The 26,410-nt window shown below is 55.7% G+C and overlaps 1 protein-coding gene across 4 annotated transcripts in view; it reads right to left on the reverse strand.

The window, feature by feature from the left end:
- MVB12B (multivesicular body subunit 12B) overlaps nt 1-26,410 on the reverse strand; it is a 178,240-nt gene that overhangs the window by 8,615 nt on the left and 143,215 nt on the right. For all 4 annotated transcript variants that reach the window (XM_081267108.1, XM_081267110.1, XM_081267109.1 and 1 more), the window contains 2 exons: nt 15,670-15,725; nt 12,888-12,947 (listed from right to left, as the gene is read on the reverse strand). In XM_081267108.1, coding sequence (XP_081123234.1) covers nt 12,888-12,947; nt 15,670-15,725 — 116 coding nt within the window. The remainder of the gene's footprint in view (nt 1-12,887; nt 12,948-15,669; nt 15,726-26,410) is intronic.

Genomic DNA, 26,410 nt, shown 5'->3' on the forward strand with positions numbered 1-26,410 from the left:
ATGGCACAGCCATTAGCCCAAAAGGAGCACAGCTCTGCCCCTGGCTGGGGCAGGGCCGCCAGGACACCAGGGAACAGCATGGAGGCAGGGACCTGGGCTGCCTGGCGGGTAGTCTGGCCATGGTACATGAGTAAGCCACGAGTTCACGTTCCCTTTTTCTGACTGCAGCCTGAGCACACAGAGACCCCGAGGGGCCTGGCCATGGGGGCAGCGCACAGACGGCCTGGTCCCCACCCCTCTCCCTCAGGATTTTTTCCCTTTTTAGGTTATCTTGGCTGAAGAAAAGTGCCGCTCCCCCTCCTGTTTTCCCTAACTCCCCAAATGAAATTTCAACATATGTCCCCCGACATAATCCCCCTTAGGCTGCGGATAACCTTCCCACAGACGCTGTCCTCTGCCCAGGATTGCTCGTCCCCACAATGTTTGCCCAAGAGACTAGGCTGCTTCTGGAAGCCCTGTCACTCCCTTGGGCAAACAGTGAGTACCTTTGAAGGTGGATCTGGGCCCAGATCTGTTTACTCAAGACATTAGTCTCCTGCATAAGGAAAACCTGCACTCAAGTACAAACAGCAAATCCTTTTTGAATTAAAAAAATTTTCAATTAAAAAGCATTTGGTTTGCAGAGCTGAGTCCAGCTGAGCAGTGCGGAGCCAGGGTGCCCTCTGGTGGGTACAGGCTGCCATTGCAACCACCAGGCCTGGCCTCTCCCTGAAAAGAGCTGTCACTGTCAGGGGCTCTGTTGGGGCTTTCCTGGGGGCGGGGTGGGGGCCTGCAAGCCCCAGCTGCCACAGTCCTTTGCCCATCATGAGGCCAGCGCTCCGTCAGCAGGAGGTTTTGACTTCAGCTTCCAGCTGTACCTTGGAGGCTGGGTCACCTCAGCCTCAACCTCGCTGGCAAAAAGGGGTCATCAAACACTCATGAGGGAGCTGTGAGAGCCCAGAGAGTACCCGGACAGTAAAGCCATCTGTCCTAGCTATGCACCAGAGTGGACGGTTCAACCACAGCCATGCTGAGCCACGGTGGGACGGGGCATTGGCATGTTGTGAAATACCAGGTGACTTTAATGGCTAGGCAGGCGGGGGAGTGTGGCCTTCAACAGTAACTAAATACACTGCAACAGGACAGGCAAGGTGTGCGCCCCTGGCCCCCAGCCTGCCCCGCCCCCCGATCCAGAAATGACTGCATGGAGCAGAGGGCTCCTGGCAAGACAGGGTGAGGGGCTGCTTCTGCCCCCACGCTTTGTGGTTGAGGAAATAAGCCTGGGAAGGATCTGACTTCCTGAGGCCCAGGCCTAGTGACACTGGGGGCCGGTGCTAAGCTGGCTGGGACACTTGCACCAGAAAGTGTCTGTAGCCACCTGTCACAGGATTGCCGTTCAGAGGTGATATGAGCAAGGCAGCTGGCACTGAAGTGGGTCACAGAAGGGCCTGGAGGGAGTGGTCCAGAGGGTAAGGCTGGGGAAGCAGCCGGTACAGGGTGGAGGAGAGTGGAGGGTGGGCCACGAAGTCAGAGGCCAGGGAGGTGATGGCCTGGCGTCAGCATGGACAGGAAGGCAGGAGTGTTAAGGTCTGTAAACAAGTCAGGATGGCGCCTGGCATTTTGCCAGAGGGAGTGGTTTGTGAAGTAACGCCAGTGAGCCATTAAGTGTGGAGATTCCTTATTGGTTGACTGCTGTATCTAGTTTATGTTAATTAAGATAAGCTGTGTGGAATGTATATCTACCCCTCCTGTCCTACAATAAATGGCTCCCACTCCTGCTGTATCAATGTACAGAAGTTGCTCGTCACCCCCTGGTTATTTTGCTGCAGCTGGACTGCAGGTGAGAGTCCATGTGCCTGTGTCCCTGCCTGCCTGGGCTGCTCCATCCCTCCCGTCTCCCAGGTAGCCCCACGCCTGGGCCCCGGCCCACGGTCCTCCACTTGTGAATTCTTAGAGCTCAGCCTCCCCCCAGGCTGAAGCTTAGGGAGCCTCCCGGCGGTTCTCAAGCTGTCTTTCCTTCTCCTGCTCTCAGAAGCCATGGAACTATTTCACAGGCATATTTTGTCCCCATCACCCCCCCCCCCAAATACAGTCAGTGATAAACCAGCAGCTGGCCCCTGCCTGGTCCGGCAGTGTTTGGGGAGCAGAGAGGACTGTGGCAAACGGGAGCCTGCCCCTCCCCCAGGAAGCAGGGCTGAGAGGAGGGTCTAGAACTGCTGTCACCTGTGACAAAGCCTGGATAGATTTTGGCATTTTATTTGGTCTCCTGACTTTCCAGAGTTTATTCTTAGAGACCACCCAGGCCAACACCGTGAGCCAGCGGTGCCTCTGGTCTGTACCTAGAGATAGGAACACGAATCGCGTTGGTGCTCGGTGCCACCTCTCACGGGGGAGACGTGCCACCATGGACACGCTCTGGGCTTGTGCAAGTCACTGTGCTATGAGACGGGCCATGCAGGGTCATGCTCAGAGCACCCAGGGCTGGGCCACATGCTGCAGCTGCCACCAGGAATGACCTGCACAAGAACTGACCGCCCAACCAGCTGCCTTCTCTCCTTTGTCCCTTCACCCCGGCTGGCCGTCCACCCACCCCTCATTCAATCTCCTGCTCCGGGCCATAACCCCCAGGCTCTGGAGCTACAGGAGTGGCGAGGCTCCGTGGCCAGCCTGTGTCGCAGCACTCTTAGCAAGGGGAGGGATGCTTCTCCAGACAGCGCCCCTTTAGCTGGGTGTAAAGGACCAGGGGGACTCCACCACCTAGGGATGAAGCCTGGTCCAGACAGGGTGGTGCTCCGAAAGGCAGGCGGGCGCCTGGCCCTGCCCTGCAGTAGAGGAGGCAGCCGGGTGGGAGGCCTGGGAAGCCTGCTGGGGAAAAGCCTCTGCGGAGGCTGCCTGGGCTGGCCATGGGGCAGGGGCTCTGGGTCGGCCACGGGCCTGGGGGTGGGAGTCCCTCATCTGCTCCTACTGACTGCTCTGTGAGACGTGGGTGCCCTAAAGGGAGAGGGGCCCTTTTGCCCTGGAGCCCAGGGCCATGGGTATCGCTCTGAGACAGACCCTTGGGGTGGCCACCCCCACACATGGGGGGTCCTGGGCTTGGGGCAGGAACGAGAGGTGAGAGCTGGGAGGACTGGAGAGTGGGGACCTGACTGGGGGGTGGCATGTTTACAGGTCCCCCTCAGCCTGGCTCTATGCCAGACAGGTGGCTCCTGCTCAGGAGCTCACAGCAGGCAGGCAGGGGCTGGACAAAAAGACTGGAGCCTGTGGAGGGGCTCAAGTGATGACCCCTTCCCTGGGCCCCACGGCTGGGGCTGGGGCTCCTGGCTCCCCTCTCCCCTCTCCCACCTCCCACCTGGGAAAGCTCTGAGCCACACCCCTCAGGGCCTCAGGAGCACTGGCTGACCTCCAGCCCCAGTGGCATGGTGGCTCAAGGCAGCTCTAGCTATGTCCCAACCCCAGGTGGCCTGGTGAGGTCAACCCCCCCCCCCCCCCAGCTTCTGCTTGTTCCCCTTCAGCAGGAAGGACATCAGCTGACCTCACAGTGAGGTGCAGGCTCTAGCCCAGACCCTGCCAAAGCTTATAGCACCCGTTACTCTTGTCGCCTTCTTAATGACCACAGGAGCCACGAGCTGCAGTCCACAGTTCTGAGCTCCAGACCTTGCTGCAGGGTCTCCCCTTAAACCAAGGCATTGGGCAACGTTCTTCCCCACTCCCCAGTATTCCAGACACGCCCCACGCATGAGGGCCATCCCTGCCTCCCCCACGTGCCCCTGGGGCCCTGGCCTCCCGCCTTTCTTCCCGTCCTCCCAGTGTCTCTGGGGAGCTGTGATCCAAGCAGTGAATAAGGCCTCCCACAGAAGGTGGGGCCACGGTGTGTCCCTTCCCTCTCTGGCCCCAGCCTGCACTTCAGTTGCCACAGGAGTGGGCATTTCGGGGTGCAGACCCAGCTGCTAAGCAGAATCACCTGGGCTCCTGGGCAAACTCAGGTGCCACACCTGCCGAGCCCAGTTCCTGGGGGAGGCCCTGGGATCTGGCTGCAAACCACCCGGCCCACCCCCAGGATAGCAGCACCAGGCCTCACGGGCAGCTCCCCCGGGTGCCCTGCTGTTCTCCCCAGGGCCAGGTTTCAGGAGACTGCGAGGAGGACGTAGGTCCCCACCAGTGGGAGGGGATGCTTACTGAGGACAAGGAAAGACACTTGAGAAGGCCATGCATTTCAGGAAAGCCAGAGGAAGCGCCCTGGGGGGACTGAGAGCCACTGGGATTAATAAGGACTGAACACGCCTTGCTCCTCCCAGCCCCTCCTGCTGCCTGGAAGGCCCTGCAGACACTGCCCCAGCTTCTCTCCGGGGCCTGGGTGGGCTGTGGCCACTGCCTCTGCTGCTGGGGAGCCAGGCAGGTCAGCCTCCGGCTTCCTCGCTTCAGCGTAAGTGCAGGCATCCCTCGGGGTTTTCCCTCGGGATTACAGCAGGAAGCACTGGAAATGCTGGTTTCCAGCAATGGTTTCCGGTGGAAGGTGGGGAGCTGTGAGGACGCTCGGGAGGTCCTTCCCAGCCTGCAGGAGTCCCGTCTTGTGCTCCTCCATCATATGGGCCAGGAAACCTTCCTCTAATTTATTTTGGGGCATTACATTACTTGAAACATATCGGGCAAAAGTTCCAAAGCCGTAAGGGGAGAGAGCTCCTTCTCTGTAGGTTCTGGAAAGCCCTGCCTCCAGGACGTGTGAGCCGCCTCCTGCCCTCCAGGGAACCGGGCAGGGGTTCTGCTGGTGCGGCTCTGCTTCCTCTGCCCCTCCTCGGCCAGCCTGGGCCTCTCACTTGTATGGTGAGCATCCTGGGCCACCAGGGGACCGCCTATGTGGTGGCTGCTGCCACGAAAACCAAGGGGCAGCGCTGGGAGGGGGTCCCTGGGACTCAGAACTGGGACACAATCCTGCTGCCTCGATGTGCCCAGAGCGGAAAAGACGACCGTCTGGATGGATGGTGAGACATTATCAAGAGCCTCCCTCCATTCCTGACCAGGACGTTTGGGAAAAGAGAAATGAGGGCTAGTTCTTTGGGAAAAGAGAAATGAGGGCTAGTTCTTTGGGAAAAGAGAAATGAGGGCTAGTTCTTTAACACGATAAAGAGAGAGAGAGAGACGTGGATGGAGAGAGAACCAGAATGCAGCAGCACAGGCTGCTATTGAAACCAGAAGCTCCACTCAAGACGGCAAGGCCAGGGGCCTGGGGACTTGAACATGCCGAGGGCACACAAAGGCTCCCTGGAAGGGGGCCTAAGGCTGTAGAGCAGGAGGGTGGGTCCAGGTTTGGCGATGCAGCTGCCTGCCTGGGAGCCCAAGGAAAGCCATGGAAACCCATCGGAAATAGAGAGGTCAGCGAGATGGCTGGCGCCCCGTGCACACACGTCACCTGCTGCTCTAGGTATGAGTGGCAGAAAACAGCAAGAGAAAAGATCCTGTTGGTGAGAACTACAAAAACATCAGCCTCGGAGGCGGACTCAAGAGAGGGAGTCTGTGGAGGCGCCTGCAGAAAACCCTTCTTCTCTGCTGAGCGACACGCGCAGACCCGGGAGGCAGAAGCACACCTGTCCTCGGAGACACGGAGACACGCAGGTGAAATGCCAATCATCCCCCATTAACGGATGCACTCGATGCAATTTCAATGCAAGTGTAGGGCGGGTTTTTAGACCTCCCCCCAAGAGTCCAAGAGTCCAAGTTAAGCTGGAAGAACAACCACCCTTCATTTAGGAAAGTCACAGGTGCGGGGCGGGGGGCGAGTAACACTACCAGATATGAAAGCTTATTATAAAGTGGAAAGATCCAAAATGTGGCCATAATGTAAAAATAAAGGAGGGCAGGGCAAAGCCAGGAACAACTCCACTGGCTCCGTCACGCATGGAAATATATGATACAGGCAGCATTTAAAAAAGTCAAGGAGGAACAAACTCTAACCTGAAGAACACTGGCTAAGGGCTCAGGATGAACGGAGCTGGCTGCCATCTGACTTCCCAAGGCACTTCAGACAAATGAAATGGTTGAAGAGTAATTGATATTTAGTACATTAAAATACAAGAGTAGAAGAAAATAGGGGTGAATGTTCTTATAATCCAAGACAAGAGCAAAACACTTAAAATTGCCACAAAAGGTTTCATGAGCAGCACACACCATTAACAAGGAAAAAGACACGGGTTAAAGCACATGTGTGTGCACACGGGTATTTGGAGAAAAGGTGGCTATCTTAAAAACATAAAGAGCTCTTAAAAATGAGTGTGAAAAGCTAAACAATCCAGTACAAAACAACCGGGCTGTGGTCACAAGGCGGTGCGGGAGACAAGCCAGCCAAGCGACACATGTGATGTTCAGCTTGGCAGCAGTCACAGATTACTGAGGCCTAGCAGCATGTGGAAAGGCCCTTGCGTACCTCTGGTGGGGTCTGGAAGGTGAGAACCGGAGGAGCACAGGCATGCATGCAGTGAGTGGACTGACTGGGAGCACGTCAGGGGCCAGCCAGTAGGGGCTGCCCAAGCACATCATGGATGACCACAAAGGGGCAACTCGGCGTCTTCAGGTCGGCAAGGTGTACTGGACAGTGGGGCAGTGGGTCACAGGCCCCTGTGCACAGGGTGAGCTGAATGTGTGTGTGCTGTGTGCACTAACACATCTGCAATGTTTGCATTTTTATAAACATGTGATGGCTGTACTCAGGAAAACACTAAATATATTAAAAAAAAAAACAAACAAAAACCCAATTCTGATTGGTAGGGTAGCTGCTTACGATGATAAACTGCTTGCAAGTTTCCCACTATCTAGGGGAAGGCTGGGCCCTGTCTGCACGGGCAACAGCGGTTGCTGGGCTGTGGTCAGTGGGGAGAAGGACGGGTGGGCCCTTGCTCCTTACCAGGGCAAAGAAGGGGCCTGGAATGTCTTTCATGCCATCAGAGAGGCCATTTAATTAATTTGTTAGACTTCTCTTAAAATGCTTTTAAAAATTTATTTTTAATTGGCAAATACTAATTCTGTATATTTATGGCGTTCAACATGATGTTTTGATTTATGTGAACATCATAGAAAAATTCAATCAAGCTAATTAACATATCCATCACTCACCCACGGATCACGTTTTCGTGGTGAGAACAGTGGGTTTCTTTGTTTTTAGCTGAGGGGGTCCAACCCAGCATGGGCTTTGGGAGAATCTGGTCGGTAGCTCTCATCCCTGAACAGCACATACAAGGGGAGCAGGGCAGGTCAGCTCCCTTTGACTTAACCAGCTTTTACTTAGTGAATAAAGAAGCGTATTTCTACCCCAAACATTCCAGCAATCAAGAGGGTGCTGGGTGGTGAAGATTCTGAATCGGAACAGAGGGAAGGCACGTTATTATTTCCTGTTGCAATTTAAGACCTGACCACTAGATGGTGCAAAGGGACCACAGATTTTGTAGTTGCACGTGGCCCTCCACAAAATTCGTTAACAGTAATAAGCACAATAAAGGCTTTCCAAAAGTAGAAAGAATGAACAATTGTGTTGGGATCTGAACATTTTGCTTTTATAAAATTGGGACTCTGCCATTTCATTATTGATACAAAAATCTTCTGCCTCACTTTTTTTCCCTACAGAATGTAGATCCCAAATCCACCCTAACCTCGAATTTGAAGAGGCCCACGCAAAGCGGATATCCAAAAGTTGGATTCGAAAATGCTTTTTACCTTGTGCTGCCAAAGGTAATTTCATTAATTTCACCTCAATGTCGTGACGTAAATGCTAGTGGAATCGGCCCCAAGCTAAATAAGCAATAAGCCCCATTTTTCAACACACAAACACATAAAGATGTCAGCTCAAACTGTTTACTAATTAACACTTAAAAAGACACAAATTAGATATGCGTGGCTAAGAGCAATTATAATCAAGACGAATTTCTCTAGTCATTTGGGAACTGAAAAAAATGCCTAATTGCTGGAACCAATGTTTTAAAAACTGAAATCACGCCAGTTAGCAAATATGTTCATTTAAAGAACATTCCACGTGACTACACTCTTGAGGATTGACTACAAACATGAGAACAAGGAAAATATTTAGGTATAAAATTAAAATTTTAAGCTCCCTTAGATTTATAACTTCTTCATTAAATATGTCTGCAAACAGCAGCCCATAAAAACCTGTAGCAATTAAGTGGTTAAATGAACTGCCTCCCTTGTCAATTTTAAGGGAGTGATTAATACGAGAACGTCCCTTTACTAATTAGACGCTCCCTCGTCTTTGAGCTTTCAAGTCCAATGAAAATGGAGGTTGTCTGCTCATCAGGAAGCGAGGTGGGCTAATGAGTGCTTCCCTCAGCCAAGTCTCCAGGCGCACTCTGGAGGGCAGGAAGAGTGTGCGCCACGGCTTCGGGTGAGCGGGCAGCTGGGGGCAAGGGCTCTGCATGGGGCTGGAGGCTCTGACTCCCCACCCCACGCCGTGCATCCTGGGGACTGCTCACTCCTATTTTAAAAGGCTGCAGGTAGTTATGCATGAAATGCACCCGTGAGGCCACTGCCGCCCGACCCATCCTGGAGACAAGGGATGATGAGGTCCCTGAGGGAGGCCAGGCTGGGATGCAGGGCGCTAAGGAGAGGCTAAGTGGCCCAGCTCGGGGGTACTTCAGAGGCTGCCGCCTGGACCGCAGAGCCAGGGAGGCCGGGGATGGCTGCGGGGAATCCATCAGATGGAGAAATGGGGCAGCTGCTTACGAGGGAAATAAAGAGCGGCAGGGAGGAGAATATTTATACGCCCGTCTTCTCACTCCGAGGGAAGACGCTTCATCACGGGGTCGGCTGCAAAATTACACTCTTCCTTCTCTCGGCCAGAGCAGCTTCCTGGGGCAGTGGTGGACCACAGCCCCTTAGGTCCCTGCTGCCCTCCCGCAGAGCAACATGACGGCTGCCTGGACCCTTGGGGCCCAGGGACAGCTCATAGCTGTCAAGCAGCTGGGGGGACGCTCTGGTGGCTCCTGTGGCCGTGGGGAGGAGCAAAGTTTCACTTCCCCCTCCTGGGGCTTGTTCACCACGTCCAGGGCGGACACAGAGCCTCTGTTCTGAGCAGTGGGTACATATGGGTGACACATGGATGGTGGCTGCTGGAAGGGGGGCAGACAGGAGGCCTCGAGGCCATCACTGGGAACCGGGGGTGACGGCAGTGGAGTGAATCTCTTTATTAATCATGGCTTCATTCTTCTTTAACCAGCCACCTCAGAGCACATCTCAACCACGAGAGGTCCCATCTTTCCAAGGATCGTGTGGACAAACCTGCTCACTGGCGTGTGCACCGATGTCAGATTTCAACATGATCCTCCACGGCTTGTCTAGGAAGCCTAGCTCAAGGTGCGGCATGTACCATGTTGCCCAGGAGATGTGCCCTAGGGTCAGACCTAAGCACCAGATGGGCACCTACCCTGGGCATGCAGATGGGGCCTGTGTCCTGTCCATACTGCCTCCACCGCCTCCAGTCCATGGAGGTCTCTGTAGACCCCTGGTCTTGATGCTGACCTGTAGCCCTGGGCTGCTGGCCTGTGCCTGTCCTTTGCTCTCAGGCGTCCCTGGCTGCCTGAGTTGAGTGCCATACTCTCCCCTGAGGTCAGCAGCCTTCTGGGGGCTGGGGGTGAACTGCCTACCACAAAAGGGCGAGATCTTGTCCCCTGCCACGTGCTTCTCAGAGCCAGGCAGCTCAGTGGTCCTGGCTGGGGTGGGTTAGAAGGACGGGGCCTGGCTGGAGTTTACCTGAGGCTCTCCTGCTCAGGTCCCTACCCACAGCGCTCAGGGCCGACAGAGTCAGGGGCTTCTGAGGTCATGGGGTGGGATGGGGCTTGGGATGAAATTCAGAAATGTCCCCCACCTGTACAGGGTGGCAGGAAAGCAACCCGGCTTGGGGCTAAAGGGACAGAATGATAAGCTGCCTTCGGGTAGACAGGCTACTTCCACTGAAGCCCTGATCCCCTTGAGAGGATGTGGCATGTTCAGCCAGGGTCACACTCAGCCCCCCTACCCCACCCCGAGTGCTGGGACCACCAAGCAGTCCCACTGGGCAGGTGGCTTGACTGCTTGAGTCTAGTGTCCTGCAAGGTGGGAGGACATTCTGCCCACAGGGCAGCCTAAGGCCTCTCCTGCCTGCCGAGGACGCTGGGCAGACGTGGGAGGCGTCTGGGTGGACAGGAAGCCACAGAGGTCGGGCATCTGTGCCTGGGCCCAGGGGCAGTCTCCCACGTATTTTTCTGCATTTTCTTCCTCATTTATTGGCCTTGGTTTAATAGTGTCAAATACACAGGCTTCAGGAGCAAAGCAGATTTCTAAGCTGAGGTCTTGGGGCCCCCAACCGAGGCAGCCGGACTTGCTGGGAATGGGAAAAAAGGGGCCAGAAAAGAAAACCATCTTGGGGACACCTGCCTGCCCTAGGCCCGCACAGCAGGGCCCGAGAGCAGAGGCTCCTCCTCCGTCTCCGGCTCCCACGGGCCGACAGGCCACTGCGGGTTCCCTGTGGGCGGGGGACGGCTGAGCAAAGAGCCTCCCCAGAGGGTACCAAGGACTGTCCAGCAGTGGACACTGGAGTCTGCTGAGCCCCGGCTGCAGCGCTCACCGTGCTCCGTCTCACCGGTCCCCACCGTCCAGAGCTCCTGGCCTCCCAAGCCCAGATGTGCTCTTCTTTACCCATCAGTGAAGATGAGGAACACGGCGAGGATTTGTCAACTGGGGTGACTCTTGGCGGCCAGCAGCTGGGCGTGTGCCCTGAGGGGCTGGCTGGATGCTGGCGGGGATGGCCGGGGAGAAGGGTGGGGGTGATGGTGGCCACACAGGCCGTCTCAGTAAAGCGTGTGAGTACTGTGAGCTAAGTGTCCTTGTCACCACCCCGACTTTACAGCAAAGGGCACTGGGGCTGGCAAAGCTCCGTGGAAAGGTGAGGTCGAGCTGGGCCTGCTCCAGGAGCCTCCCACCCCCGGGCTTTGCCTCAGGGGCTGCCACACCCATGCAGTGACCTGGTGACCTGGCAGCACTGAGGGGGGCGAGCTTGCTGTCCTACCACACGCCCTGGGCCCTCCACTGGCCTCTCCTGCCCACCCCATCCCTGCCACTCAGCTGCCCAGCCAGGGCTGGAACCCAGGCTGCCTGGCCTCTGAGACCAGTTGTCCCCACCAGCCAGAGGATCTCCTTACAGGGACATGGACCCACAGACCCTAGCCTCATGGAGAAGAGTGGGTCTCAGTCTTGTCACTTGGAGCCTCGAGTCTGCCAGTTGGCTGGGGTGAGAGGCGGGGATGACGGCACAAGCCGGAGCCCAGAGCTGTGACGTGGCAGGTACGTGGGGGCAGGACAGCCGGGGACCAGGGCACGCCGCTCCCTCCCCCCAGCATCCCCCAGCACGGCCTTCCTGCGGGGGCTTGGCCTTCTCACAAGGCCCCGGGGTAAGCTCTGTTGTTCTCCTCTTTGAACAGAGGGCAGGGGGCTGGTTCACATGTCTGTCCGCTGGACCAGACTGTGGCCTATCTTAAAGAGCCCAGGTCAGGCCCTCCACCTACAGCTGGAGCAGGCCAACCTCAAAGGCCTTCCGTGCACATCCACTGGGCCCCACGCAAGATGGCGTTCATACGCAGGTGGCCCCTGGAACCACCATGGCTGTCTGCTTTTGAGAAGGGCAGACAGGAAATTCCATGTGCACCTGCCTGTTTAATGCAGTCGCCAGCTGTTTTTTTTCCTAAGTTATCAGAAAAAAACAAAAAAACCAAAAAAAAAAAAAAAAAAACTATAGGTGACAATCGGGTTGGTTTTTATGATTTACTGAAAATCAAAGACAAAGGGGGAGTTTTTTGTTTTGTTTCTGCTATGACAGGTTTAGAAATTTGTTGTACTACATTGATTCAATTTTCCTTGATTTTAGCCATCTTTCAATAATGCAACCTGCTTTTGCTAGCTGCGTACACTGGAGAAAACCCCAAGGAGCGGAGAATATTGAAATGGTCCTACCATTTCCATCTTTGAGACAAATGTTCCTCTCCGAGGAGAGCTGGCTGCACCACGTGGCTGCTTCACAAGCTACTAGACAGAAGGGGCGACGCACACTCTGATGCCGTCTTATGAAAACAGGAAGGAACCGGCAGGTCTGGCCTCCAGTCTGATGCCACCATCTCAACCCCCGTCTCCTCAGAGCCGCGCCTGGACTCTAATCCTGGACGGCTTCCTTTTTTTTTTTTTTTAAATTAGAAAAACACCGAACACTCCCAAATCAGGCTGCCAAATGGGGTCTAATTCATCAAGCACAAGGTACCCTGATCCCTCCTTTGAGTCATAAAGAGGTGTGATCACTTCCCTAGGACTCTCCTGGTGGCATATAGTATAACAGGGAGAAAGAAAGGTCATCCCCGTGCCGCACCCCGGTCTCTACCTTCACTGAGCTGAGACATTTTAAACAGTGAAGCTGTGCTGACAGCTCCCTTTGTTACTTAACACCTTTAATTTAAACATGAAGATGGGATGTTGGTCATATTTGGCTGGAAAAATTAAGTATATTAAAGTGGGTAGTCCAGGCACGGTGGCCACACCTGTAATCCCAGCTACTTGGGAGGCTGAGGCAGGAGGATTGCAAGTCCGAGGCCAGCTTGGGCAACTTACACCCTTTTTCAAAATAAAAAGGGCTGGGAATATAGCTCGGTGTCAAGAGCATTCCTGGGTTTAATCCCATTAATGAAGGGGAAAAAAGTGAGTTACTTTTACTTTTTTCTAATAGATTTAAATGATATATGTATATGTATGTGTGTGTGTATATATATATATTTTTTTTTCTCAGAAGGGCATCCTGCATCCTGTTCCCAGGGCAGCCCACAGATCCCTTGCGGAGGGTATACCCTGTGGTGGACCAAGCCGGCCTGCCCTTCTCTGGGTAGCCTACTTACCTCTTTCTCAATTTCTGCTAGAGATTTGATGGTGATTCCCAAGAGATCAAAGGGCTGCATCTGAAAACACAGATCAACACCCTTTTAACCGGCTGCAAAACACGGCTTCACGTTTGCACCTATGGGTGTCAACTGGGAAATCTTGAGCTACACTGTGGGAACCCGCATGCCTCCACCTCTTCCTCACAGGACTCCACAGTTGTCAGTGGGGCACAGGGATGAGTAGTGGGGTGCAGGGTGGCCACAGAGAGCAGGCATGGCCCTGAGCTGCAGGCTCACTGCTGGGCCACCCAGGCGCTCATGGCCTCCGGAACAGTGACAGTGGCAGAGGACTCTGCCTCTCTTCTCCCACATTCAGAGGAAAACGTGGGCAGAGCTAGAGCTGTGGGGCTGGGGGTGTCTAAGGCTGTCACCAGAGATCACCCTGACCTACTGCCCAGGGTGGCAGTGGGTCCTAAAGATTTCCAGGAGTCCGTGGTGTCTGGGGCAGGAGCTGGGCGGTTCCAGGTCTCTGGAAACAACTGCCACCAACTATCATTTGTGAACTCAGTGGTGGTGAGAGATGATGACACTGCATTTTAATGGGAGTTTCTATAATTCTGTGAAAATGAGGACTTTAAAAAAAATTGCTGGCTTTTCAGCGTGAAAAACCAAACACACAGGCAATGAGCGTCACAGATGCCCACGGGAGACTGGGCTGGATACGGAGGAGCCCTCTGAAGCCCCCGGTCCACGTCCCTTCTAACCCTGTCAGCTCTGTATTTCTGAGAGGGACACAGGGCCCAGCCTCCTGGAGTCCAGGCCAGCTGCTGGTGGCCTGGGAGGAGCAGGTGGGCCCTGAGAGTCACCCACAGAACCTGGGGCCTTTGTGGTTCTGACCCGCGGCAGCCTGCAGGGGGCAGAGGTGACGCCCGCATGGGCTGCGGGGACTTCCTGGGTGGTGGTAGCAGGAAGCCAGCTCTGGAGTCTGAAGACCCAGATTCAGAACCAGCCTCCTGGAACTCCAGTGCAGATGTTAGGGTTTGGGCGTGAGGTGTCTCCAGGACACCTGTGTTGGGCAGCAATGCTTGGTGAGATGCCTGGGTGGTGAGAGCTGAGACGCCGTCAGTCCTTCCTAGCTTGAAGGAATGGGGAGCTGGGCCACTGGGGCGTGCCCTGGAAGGCAGCAGCTGCCCTGTGTCCCCGCCTGTCTCTCTGCTTCGCGGCCACCATGAGGTGAGCAACCCCCTCCCCACACCTTTCCGAAACCATGCTCTGCCGCCTCTTGGGCCCAGAGCAACAAAGTTGGCCCACCATGGACTGAACCTCTGAAACCACGGGCCCCAAATAAAGTGTTCTTTCTCCAGGCTGAGCTTGTCCGGTATCTGATCACAGCGACCATAAAGCTGACTACCAAACAGCTCAGGCCACTCTTTATTTTCTCACCTGGTAGAAAGTGGCTTGCGCCCGGCCTCCTGGCCAGGCCACTGTGGGGTTAAACAGCAGGAGTGCTTGTGGCCTTCAGTGCTCGCTGAGCCAGCAGCAGCACAATCACAGGGGCAGGGGCTTGGGACAGGGTCACCAAGTTAGACACCAAGAGCCCCTGGGGCTGCTGTGCCAGTAGTCCCAAGAATGCCTGGCTCTGTCTGCGCTGCCAGCCTGTGCGCATGAGGACGGAGCTGCCTGCCTGCACCGCCAGGGTCCAGCAGGGGTCCAGCTGTCGTGTCGTTAGGCCCTAACTACCCACTAAACTTCCCGACTGGAGCTGGTGAGCGGGCAGCGGGCCTCTCCAAGGAGCCGTGGGAGAGGCGCCAGCATCTCCATGGCAACGGGGCCCAGTGGAGCCGCGGAAGTTACTCGAGCTCCGCGTGTCACGTCAGGAGCATTTTTCAAGATTAAGCTGCTTACCAGAAGGGTTCAGAGGAGGCCTATTATATTTCATGAAAATGGAAAGTACAGAGCAGGTCAAATTGCAGGCCGGGTGGTTTTAAGCTGGCTCCAAGAAAAATAGCGAGGGGCTCTTTAGTGGGTGCCCAAACTGGGACTTCGATTTGGAGCTACTCAAGGCAATCTTCTAGAGAAAGCATAAAGCCAGAAACGAGTTTACCAAACTGGTGTGGGCCATGCCTGCTGCCATCCTGGGGCTGGGGCATCTGCTGAGAGGGTCCCCAGGAGGGCCAAGCAAGCGGGCAGCCCAGCTCGGACTCTTGTGCATGGCAGGCGCCTCTCACGGTCTGAATTGTGGCCTCCAGTCTCAGCCATCTCACTCAGTCTGTCCCCCAAAAGGGCTGGGGAGTGGGAAGACCCTGGCCAGAGGTGCTCTGCACCCTCGGGGGCCTCAGAGCCAGAGCAGAGTACAGTTAGACCAGAATGCAGGAACTGCAAGGGGGGAGTGGGGAGGCTCTTTGCTACAGGAAACCATCATCATTAAACAAAAAAGAACAGAAATTACTAAGCTGAACACAGAAAACGACCTTCTCAACCCGAGAAGTGTGCCTCAATTTTGCACCACCTTTGAAACGAGAAGGCTCCCTGTGTGCCAGCCTCTGCCGTCTGGTGCTCCCCACTCCCAGGTCTCCCCACACCTTCCTTCCACCTCTCAAGCACCTCAGGTGCAGGAACCAGCCAAAGGGGCCCAGGGGGGAGCAGCGCCACCCCAGCTCTCAGGAAGCTCTTTGGGTTCCACGTGTAGGCAGAAGGAATCTGGGGCAGGAGTGTGGGCATGCCTGGAACAGCCCGAGACGCCAAGGCAGAGGGGCTTCAGAGGGTGGCAGAAGAAGGGGCAACTGGGCACAGGACTTACACTTTCTGGAACACAGGAGAACTTCTCTGAAATCATGAAAGGCACACCATCCATTGCTGCAAAAGAAGAAAGGAGAGAAAATGGCATGAGGCCACCACCAATGTTCAGTGACGTCACCCACAGAGAGGGTGCGAGTGAGCCTGAGCAGGAATCCCACTCCCAGGACCACGTCTGGCGGGGACAGGCACACAGGCACCTCCAGCCCCCGGCTGGAGGTCTAGACAGCCACTCCGCCCTCCACCCAGGGGTCTCTCCAGGCTGTCAGTGGTGGGAGCCACCAAGGGGCTGACAGCAGGGAGGGGACAGTGCTGCACTCTGGGAGGTGTGTGTTGGCTAGATGTCTGTGAGCGGAGCCAGTGTCTCCCCAGGCTGCTGGGCTCACAGGTAAAGCCTCCCTGGAGGAAAGAGGGGCTCTGGAGTCGCTGACTGGGCACAAGTGCCAGCTGGGACTGAGTGAGCAGCCGAGGTCACATGTAGAAGAGGACAGCCCCCAGCAGAGGGCTTGGCAGGCAGGGCGCATGCGTGTGCACACAGGCTGGGTACTGTCAATGACCCTTGGTCACAGTCCCGGGCTTCAGGGCCGAGGCAGGCTGTCAGTCTGATTTTAACAGGACCCGAGGGCAGGGGTGTGGATGGGTATCCAGCCGTGAGGGGACCAGGCCCAGAGGTGCAGTTCCTTTCCTGAGTCCTCCCCACACTCCACCCGCCCTGTCCCCAGCTCTCACTGTCAAAGGCACGGGGAGAAAGCACAGCGTCTCTGCTGGCCCTGAGTCGTGACAGTGGACAGAGCACTCGGTGGCCACACTGCCACTGGCCACCTCACCACATGGGGGATGGCCACGAGGGACACAGTGACAGGGGCTTCCTGGAGAGGGTGTTAGGCCCAGGGGCTGCTGGGAGGAGCCTGAGCAGCCAGGCCATGTAGCCAGGCGGTGGCCAGGGTGGCGGCCTTGCCAGGGGCCGCGACTTTAGAAGAAATGGAGGGAGGGACAGATGCCTTGGTGGGTGGGTGCCCTGGGAAATGACATCCTCCGCTCCCCCAGGGTCTCCTCTGGTAGCCAAGGGCTGGACAATCTTTCGGTTCCAGGAAGGAAGAGCAGCAGATGCAGAAAGAAGGAGCGTGGAGGAGGACAGGAGAAAGAGGAGAGCCCGGGGCCAGCCCCTCCGTCGGCAGGACGGCCGAGTGAGCCAGGCTCGTAACTGATCCCAGGACAGGGGAGAAGGAGCTCTGCCCACATGTGAAGAGGAGCAGGCAGAGCGAGGCAGGCTCCCACCACTGCCTGGGCACCTCCCCACCCTGGGAGGCGCGGTCCTGAGCACGGGTGGGGACAGGACACCGGCAGGCAGCGGCCATCTCCCACTGCAGCCGCCCTGTGATTGACTGTGATAGACCCCTCTGGGGCTGAGCCCTGAATGGGTGCCGGGGACACTCCCTCAGAAAGGGGGTGGAGCAGCGAGGGGCAAATAATATTCATTACCTGTTCAAGCACCCTGGTGGCCGTCCAGCACCTATGTATGTTTATTTACACCTGGAAGCCATTCTGTGAATAAAGGATCCTTTATTCATTCTGTGAATAAAGGTCCAGAGCGGGTCAGAACTGAGTCCCACTCACATTGGGGAAGAGGCCATGCTGGCTCCTGCACCGCTCATCAGCCACCACTCGCCCCCATGACACCTGGGTGCTCTGACTTCTGACCCTTTGATGCTGTTGATCCTGGCTGGGCATGCAGGACTCACGCCATCTCTGGTCACTTTGCAGATGGGGAAGCAGAGACCCTGGAGAGGATGGGGCTTGCCAAGGTCACACAGGTAGGAAGCAGTGACCCCCCCAAAGCCTAACTTGTAAAACTTGGATACCAATAACAAAGCATTTTTACGTACACAGGTATGGTACGTATCAAATACATAGTTTGAAAATAAACTGTGGTACACATAAATCTGTGCCACAGCACATGTATTTGGGGTGTGTTGTGTGGACAGCACGTCTACACTGGGTGTCAGGCACACACGGTTCTCTCTGAGCTGCTGGAGACCGAAGGGCATGGATGGCGCGCACAGCCGGGATTGGGGGGCTGCTGGGCCATGGCCAGCCCCCCTCGTGAGCACACCCAGGAGCCCGCCTCGGGCTCACCTTCTGTGCTGACACAGGCAGAGGGAATTCTTCACAGAGAAGCTCCTTGAGGCGCCGAAAGGTAAGAAGATCAGAGGTGACATCACTGTCACACACACCAAGAAGGCCCCGGAGAAGGAAGAGAGGAGCGTAGCCATGGTGCCTGAGGAGCGGAGGCAGCTCCGGGCGCTCCCGGGTGCTGGCAGCTGGCGCATGTCCACCTGGGCTGGTGACAGAGGGGACTGGAACTGCCTGGTGAGGTGATGGAGCTGAGCCGAGGGCAAAGGACCACCTGCCTGAGAGCTCATGCAGAAGGACGCACAAGTTGCCCCCCCCCCAGTCTTCTAGAGCACAGACTTAACCAGCGCAGAGAGAAGGCCCAGTTGGCAGGATCTCGACTGCTCAGGAGGAGCAGGACTCCCGCCAGCACAGGAGGCGCTAAAGAGCAGTAGAGTCAGGGGAGCCTCTGCCGGAAAGGAGATGCCCCGGCCAGGCTTCACAGATTTAGCCAATCAGTGGACCAAAGATCCCGGCAGGCCGTGAGCAGCGAGCGTCAGCAGAACCTTGATGAAACTTCTCGTGTTATCCACTAGACAGGCAGAGTGGGACGACTAGAGACTATTAAGGTTAGGAGACTGCCCACCGGCCTGGGCATCTGAGGGCAGATTAGCAGGACTGTTACCATGTGCAACCTCTCTGAAGGGCACCCAGGGCGTCACCAGCTACCTGGACAAAGACGCGTACAGGACGCCCATCTGATACGCACCTGGGGCAGTCTGGAGGGTGAGCCTAGGCTGGGAAACAGCACAGAACCCAGGAAAGAGCTCAGAAACTGGGGTCCTGGGCCACACTACCCAGTGGAGCTTACTCAGGGTTATGTAAAGTCCTGTAGTTTAGCTCCCCAAATCCAACTGTATTAAACAGGATGAAAGCAACACAGATAACAGGGAGAAAGGAAGGCAGACTTTCAATCATGTGACCTGACGGACAGCAAAGGGAAGGGCCACCAGAAAGGGCACAGTGCCACGCTCCTGGTGCCAGGTCAGGAAGCCGCTCATCTTGCTGTGCTCCAAGCGTGGTGTGGTTTCCTGTGTGGGAACTGCTTTGCACAGGGTCATCCCCAGAGCCTCCAAGGAGGCCAGGAAGGGGAGGGGACTTAAAGCCTGGCCCCATGAGGCAGAGGAGAAGCAGCCATAGGCCTGATGTCCCAGGCCGGTGTGAGCCTGTCCACTTTTTTTGCCATGTCCAACACACCCCAAGTCCAGCGCTGTGCCCAGCTTGTGGGAAGTGCAGCCAGACAGGGGGCACCGTCCAGATAAGACCCCACAACATTCAGGACCCACAGGAAGAGAGGCCAGACAGATCTCCCCGTTTTGGGGAGACCATGCTGTCCTGGGGAAGAGGCATGAGGAGGTGGAACAGGAGCTGCTGACCAGGGTCCAGCAGGGCCGCTTGTTGGAGAGCCAGGGAGGGGCTGTGGGATGTTGGCTCCTTCTAACTGCACAGCACCGGCTCTACTCTCCTTCTCTGGGCAGCCTTTCTACATTTAAAGTGCCCGGCACTTGCCACACGGGATCCTTAAAACCAACGGCCTAAGATCCTAGATCCTCCCCGGCCCTGGGGTGCCCTCGCTCCTCCCTCTCTCCCCTGGCCGCAGCCAGTGCTCCCTCACTACTCCCCCCTGGCTGAGGCGCTGTGATTGCCACTGAGCAGCCGGTCTCTCACTACCCTACTCAGGGTGTCACTCTTTGAGGACCTGGTGACATGCCCACACTGCACATGGTGGCTCTGCCAATCAGCAGGAGTGAGGGTGGAGCTTCTCGCTGAGACTTCTTGACCAGTCCCTAGTCACAACCCAGAGGCAAGGACAGTACCTGCCTTTCCTGAGCCAAAGGTGGCATTTCTGGGGCACACTGGCCCTTTCTCCAGCCCCTGTGACCCCCAGGGTGAAATACAAAGGCTCTCCCAAGTCTAGGAGGGGACAGAAACTCTCACCTAGTCCAGTTCTATGATAGAGAGAAAAGGAAAGGAAACCCCGAGTCCTGCCCAGACCAGGCCACGGTCTTGCGTCAAATGACCTGACCCTCCACGCTGCCTTCCCAGCTCACACTCCAGGACGATGACATGGAGGAGCAGCGGGCTGTGGGAGGATCCGTCCTGGGGTCTGGCTGGCACTGTGGGGGGCTGTGGTGGAAGAGCGCAGGCCGGGAGCTGGCCCCTGAGTGTTCCTCCCAGCTCCGTGGCCATGTGGCCACACCCCAGCCACGCCAGCCACTTCACCTACCTCACCTTGGAGCCTTCGCAGCCCTGTCTGTGACATGGGGACGATGCCACGACTGGCTCAGGAGGCTGCAGTGAGAGTGAGAGCAGGTCGGGGGGCACAGAGGTGGGGCCAGCGTGGAGGGAGCCTGCCCACACCTGGTTTCTGCTGGGACCAAAAGCCACACACGGGCAGGTCTCCTTTCAGCACCAGGCCAGTGTTTTCGAAAATTTCCTTTTTTAAAATTTTTGGTGGCAGTTTTAACAAAACGCTGATCCACGGCACAGAGCAACATCCAGTGGATGAAAGTAAGGACGAGCCGCAGGCTCTGCCGCGCAATTAGCATTCTCCTAAACAAACGAGCTTCAGCAGAGCTGTAATTAAGCAGGCCTGTAATTAAGTATATGCCCTTTATCATAACGATCATGCTTAAAAAATGGCACGATGCATGGAACTCTGTTATTAATGCTGTAATCCCAGCTGAAGTGCGGGTACATGGAAATCAGCGTGTCAGGACTGTCAGCAGAGTGTTTGTAAAATACATTAAAGAAAAAAACCAGAAAACAATGAGCTCATTCAACTGTTCTTTTTACAATCAGGCACTACAAGTCAAGAGGATTGTGCATGCTTACAGATTCTGCAAGGTTTAAACAAATAAAGCTCTCATCTGCTGCTGTCGGGGCCCCACCCCCCATTTTAAAGAAGGCAAGGGGGAGGCAGTGGTGTTTTTCCCCACCTGACCTGAATACCTGTCTGCTGTTGGGGGAAGCAGTCCCATTTGCATGCTGCATTTGTTTGGACATAAAATTGGATTCCTGCTCGAGCAGATAGTCTGCCATGAATCTGCAGGAGCCCTGCTTGGCAGCGGATGGGATTCCAGCTCCTGCCCCCGCCCTCCGGGTGGGAACTATAATTTTACTTGCCAAAGCGATCCCCCAGAGCCATCCCCGCATTCTTCCTTGAAACACACACCCTCAGGCTTCTCCAGGCTCAGCACAAACCCACCACCGACCAATTCCCAAGGGCTTGGGGCCTAGGACCGTCCCACCCTCTGGAACACCCGGAGTAGCTGTGGGCGGCGGGCCCCTGCCCTTGCCGACCTCTCCACAAGCAGCAGGGGCGAGAAAATACTACAACTGATGCATGGAGTCATCTCAACATGCTTGATAAAGAGTCATAAAATCATGTGGTAAAAATGTAACACTTGGAGCGAGACCCCATCACTAGCACCTGGGCTGCTACCTGCTCACAGCGACCCCGAGGCTCCGCCCCTCCACGGCACCTGCGGAGGGGATGGAGAGCAGCCGGTGCCTGGCCAGCGATTTTCTGAATAAAATTAAATGCAGCGGAGGCTCAGCTGTAAATAATCAGCAACTCCAGCCCTTTTTTCTCCCGTCCTGTGATGGGGAGAGTCCTGTACCACTTGTGATGGGAAAAACACTAGCAGCTCAACAGCTTAGGGCCATTTCTCAAAATTCATTTGCAAACCAAAACCTGGAGGCCACTCTGCTTTGGAGGTGACTTTACTTTGGGGCTGTTCTTGGGGAGGTATTTGTAGATGCCTCCAGAGCTGCCTGCTCTGTGACATTCCAATTGAGTTTATACAAGGCCAACAACTTCCTTCTCGATCCCCAAAGTAATTTGCTCTGCCACGTTATTCATGAGCCAGAAGTGATTTATCAGCCACAGCCGGAGCTGCGGAGCCCCACGCACAAGAGGCGGCTTGGGAAGGAGGAGGAGCGCCCCAGCCAGGCCCAGCACTTGGTGGCCATGTGGCTTTGGGTGAGTCATTTACTCTCCCAGTCAGACTCTCATCTGTCACATGGGGTGATCACGCCACTCTCTTGCACTGCTGGGGGACGGGACAGCAACTGTGGAAGGGCCCAGCATGGCTGGCCCCACAGCAGCCACTGATACCAGCAGCGACTGTTCTTGGGGGAGGAAGTCCCACCAGGCCACCTCCCACCACGTGTGACTTAGGGCAAGTGTTCTCCCCGAGCCTTTCCCTCCTCCATGGTAGGAGAAGGAAACAATAACTGGATTACCGAGAAGTTTCAACGAGAGAAAAACATGAAGCCCTAGGTACAAACCTACTGCTCAGTAACTTAGGCATCATTATTTTTATTCTTACTGGACAGAGGAAAATGCCCTTCCGTGATTGGCCCTTTTCTACCTGCTTTTATATAAAACTGCAGGTGCAGCCACATTAAACTACCTAACCCAGGAGCCTCGTGACCCATGCAAAGACCTCTGGGGGCACTGAAGCATCGTGTGAGGAGTGACTCCCTGGATCCCCACTGTGGTCCTCCCTCATCTGTCATCTCTGGGGTTACGAGTCAAGCTCAACCCAGAAGCAAGGCCCCAGCAGAGTCTGGGTGGCTTGATGCCCCCTGGAGAAGAGACCCCAGACCAAAATAAAGCAAGCCACCCTGGGGAATTAGGTTAATGAAGCAGAGCATCCTTGCCAATGAATGTTCTCTGAGGTTCTATTTGGAATGGGCAATCTGGATCTCACGCACACACACAGATCCTCCCAGAGCCACCTTCACATAGGTGTTTGACAGGCATGGCCACCTTTATCCCCCTACCTGGCCCAAGGTCCAGGCCCAAGGCCCTACCCCTGCCCCAGGAGTCCCTCTCCCAGCCCCAGACCTCTGCTACAGACACCTGGACAGGTGCAGGAGGCTCTCTGAAAGCTAAGGGAGCAGGAGGACAGGAGGATCACACATCATGCCCAGAGAAACTAGAAACACATCAAAGACATTTCTCTAAGGAGTTTTAAACTTTATCAATATTTGATGGCTCCAGGGGCTGGGATTGTGGCTCAGTGATAGAGCACTTGCCTAGCATGTGTGAGGCACTGGGTTCGAGTCTCATATAAATAAATAAAGGCCCATAAATGACCAAAAAAATTTAATGACTCCAGGCAGAGATCAGCTGCACTGCTCAAGGTAAAGACGAACTTCCTCTAAGGAACACTCTGCCGAGCACACGCGCTTGGGTCAGTGCTCCACCAGCCGCCACAGGGAGCAAACGCAGCACCCCCCTGGCATGCTGGAGACCAACCACAGGTTCCGTGCTTGCAGGATCAACGGCAGAACTGAGCTGAGGGGCCAATGAGGCGTGTTCCCATGAGGAATCACAGCACTGCCTGAAACCAACTCAGGTGTTTTTAGTCTTCATTTTCTCAACTTCAACACAGAAACACCTTCTAGAGCAGCCATGCCCACAGGGCAGCCAGGTGAGAGCATCTCTTGAACCCACAGCCTTTGGGCCTGGCGTCCTCCTTGGGCACGCCCTGATGGTGGGATGTGTACAGTCCCTGGTCCCCTCCAGCCCACTTGCCATGCATTTCCATGTGTTTGCATGTGTTCAGAAATATAGAATTTCATGTTTGTTTTTAATAAAAATAGCACCCTAGCATAACCGTTTTGCAGTTTATTTTCACTTTACTGTCAGAGAATTTTCCATAGCAGTGCCTGTAGTTCTGTCTTAGTCTTGTTAACAGTTGCACAGAAATAGGGTGGAGAGACCAAGGGTCAGCTCCCAAGGAGCCTCAACTGTCATTCCAAGTGGCCTGAAGGACATCATGAGTTCCCTGGGAGGTCACTGAGGGTTTGTGGGCTGGAGAAAGACACACACCCAGATATCAGGGATGTCATCCTTGCTGTGGGGCAAAGCGTAGATCAGAGGGGGTGAGGCTGGCATGGTGCCAGGGTGAGAGCCTGCCCTAACCTAGTGAGGGAAGCAGGTGTCAGGGAGGACTCTGCAGTGGGGACGGGAGAGAGGCGCAAACAAGGGGAATGTGGATGGGAGACTCGAGACTCGGGGCCCCTGGCTACAGAGGGCCAGGAGGAATCAAGGGCGATTCTGGGGTGCTGGCTTTCATAGTGGGAGAACGGGATGTGGGATGTGTGGAGGCGAGCGGGGAGGCAGCAGGAGTAAACCCAGGGTTCCATCTTGCCCCTGCCAGGCCGGAGGGGCTTGGGAGACACCCCAGGGAAGAAAAGTGGTAAGGACAGCCTGGATGGCAATGGGAGGGATGAGGAGGCCACCAGAGAAGGGGACGCCACCTGAAAGCAAAGAGGCAGGCCCAGGACAGAGCTGAGCGATGTGAACATTAAGTTCAGGAAGAGAAGCCGGGAAAAGGCAGAAGATGCAGGGGGGCTCTGCGGCGGGGGCCACACATGGAGGAAGGAGGGTGAGCTGGTGTAATATGCAGCGTGGGCGGGCAGCTGTGTGCACACCTAGACATGTTTGTGTGCACACAGGTATGCACGTGTGTGTGCACACAGACTTGTGTCTCTCTGTTGCAGGCCAGGAAGCAATGACACCTCGGGCGGTGAGAGGCCTGGGACCCAGGCGGTTTCCCACCGCCGCCCTCCAAGGGAAACGGGGGCTTTTTGGAGAAATGGATGATTCAGGGCAGCAGGAAAAGAAAAGCCCGGGATGTCTTCTAAGGCCAGAAAGTAATGACATCCTCAAAGAATCACGCAGCAGCCAGGACACGGGAGCTAGCTGCAGGGGCCCCGCCGAGCGTGAACAACCCGGCCCACGCCCAGACGAACAAGCAGACACGCCCACGAGCCACTGGGGACAAGGGAAAGCTCTTCTTTACCACCAAGTGCCAACCACTGACCACCTGCGGTTGGCGCAGTGACAAACCCCACAGGGGCTAGAGCTGGTGGGTGAAGTAGGACAGGAGCAAGCCACTGGGATGGCCCTGGGCATCCCGACACGTCGCATAGTCATGGACAGAGAGGAAGGAGCTCCACAGAGAAGCAGCCCAACAAATACCTCCTTAGCAGGGGACCAAGCTAACGTCACCAGTCCTGGGCACTGCCAACACCACGGGCTCCTCCTCCTGTGCACTGGGAGGGACAGTGCGGCTTCCATGCTGTCCCCGTGGTGTGTAATATGAACCCGGTCACTGAGACAGCGAGCAAGCGCAAAGTGCAGGTCACCAATGTGTAAGACAAGACTCTCACCATGGGACCTCACAGCCTCCTCACGAGGTCCCCAGAAGGGTGACGTTAGGTTAAAGTTAGCTCAATCAAATCTCATTTCCCACAAAGTCAGGGGCACATGCTTGGTGCTCAAGGATGCAATGGTGTGTCCACCCCAGCGCCAATGCCCGATTTTTAGGAATTACCTTAGACACTAGATCTCCCTATCTCTTGGGGCCCGTGGAAAGTGCTCTGCAGTAGATGGAACTAAACAACACAACGCTGGCCCTTCTTCCCTAGCAACTGCCTGGCACCAGCCAGGAACCACTGGAGTCAGGACCAGACATCTTCTTTGGGAACAGGCCGTGGTGGTGGATTAAAAAAGCAGTCAGTTGCTAGTCCCTCCTATTCTCATATGCACACCCCTTGCCATATGACTTTGTCCCATCTTCCACCAAGAAGTGTGGTCCATTTCTTCACCCCTTGAATCTGGGTCTGGCCATGAGACTTGTTTGCCTAACAGGACATTAGCATGTGTAACACCAGCAGAGACTTAATGCCATGCACAGGGCTTGCCTGCTCGACTGTGGAGGCTGGGCTGGCCACGTGGGGCCCAGAGAAGCCTCCTGGGAGATGAGACGCCACATGGGACAGCTTCAGTTGGCCACACTAATGGCCTGTCAACTCTCCCATAGGTAGGCGAGGCCATCCCTGACCACCCAGTCCAGCAGGGCTGGCCACACCAGAGTAACCACCCCCTTACCCAAAGGACCACGGAAGACTGTAAATGTGGCTGTTTTAAGCCCTCAGTCTCAGGGTGATCTGTACACAGCAAATACACACACACCAGTGGGGGGCGGGTTGCATCTTTGAGAGGAAATCCAGACGTTTCCAGAAACTGACTTCTTTGTGTTATCTTTACATCACCACCAAGCCTCTCCCTCTGACTAGCCCGAGGGAGAGAGAAGCAAGGACTCAGAGGGAGAAGGCATGTCAAATGCTCGTCCCATATGTTAGCTGTGACTGCCACCACACCAAGGTATACAGACACCAAGGGAAGGTGTTGTGGACCAGCTGCTGGATGGGACCATCCTGCCCCCCACAATCTGGGGCCACTATGCATTCAGAGCTCCATGACAGTTGTGTCTCCAGCTCCTAGAGTAGTGCCTGGCACTGAGCAGAATCTGCACATAACTGCTGAATGAAAACAACGAGCAGCCGGGCGGTGGCCCATGCCTGCCATCCCAGAGGCTTGAGAGGCTGAGGCAGGAGGATGGAGGATTCGAAGCCAGCCTCAGCAAAAGCGAGGGGCTAAGCAACTCAGTGAGCCCCTGTCTGTAAATAAAATACACAACAGGGCTGGGATATGGCTCAGTGGTCGGGTGCCCCTAGGTTCAATCCCAGTACCATTGCCCCCCCACTCA

Source organism: Spermophilus citellus (genome assembly GCF_964194105.1).
Source record: "Spermophilus citellus genome assembly, chromosome: 2".
Lineage (NCBI taxonomy): Eukaryota > Metazoa > Chordata > Mammalia > Rodentia > Sciuridae > Spermophilus > Spermophilus citellus.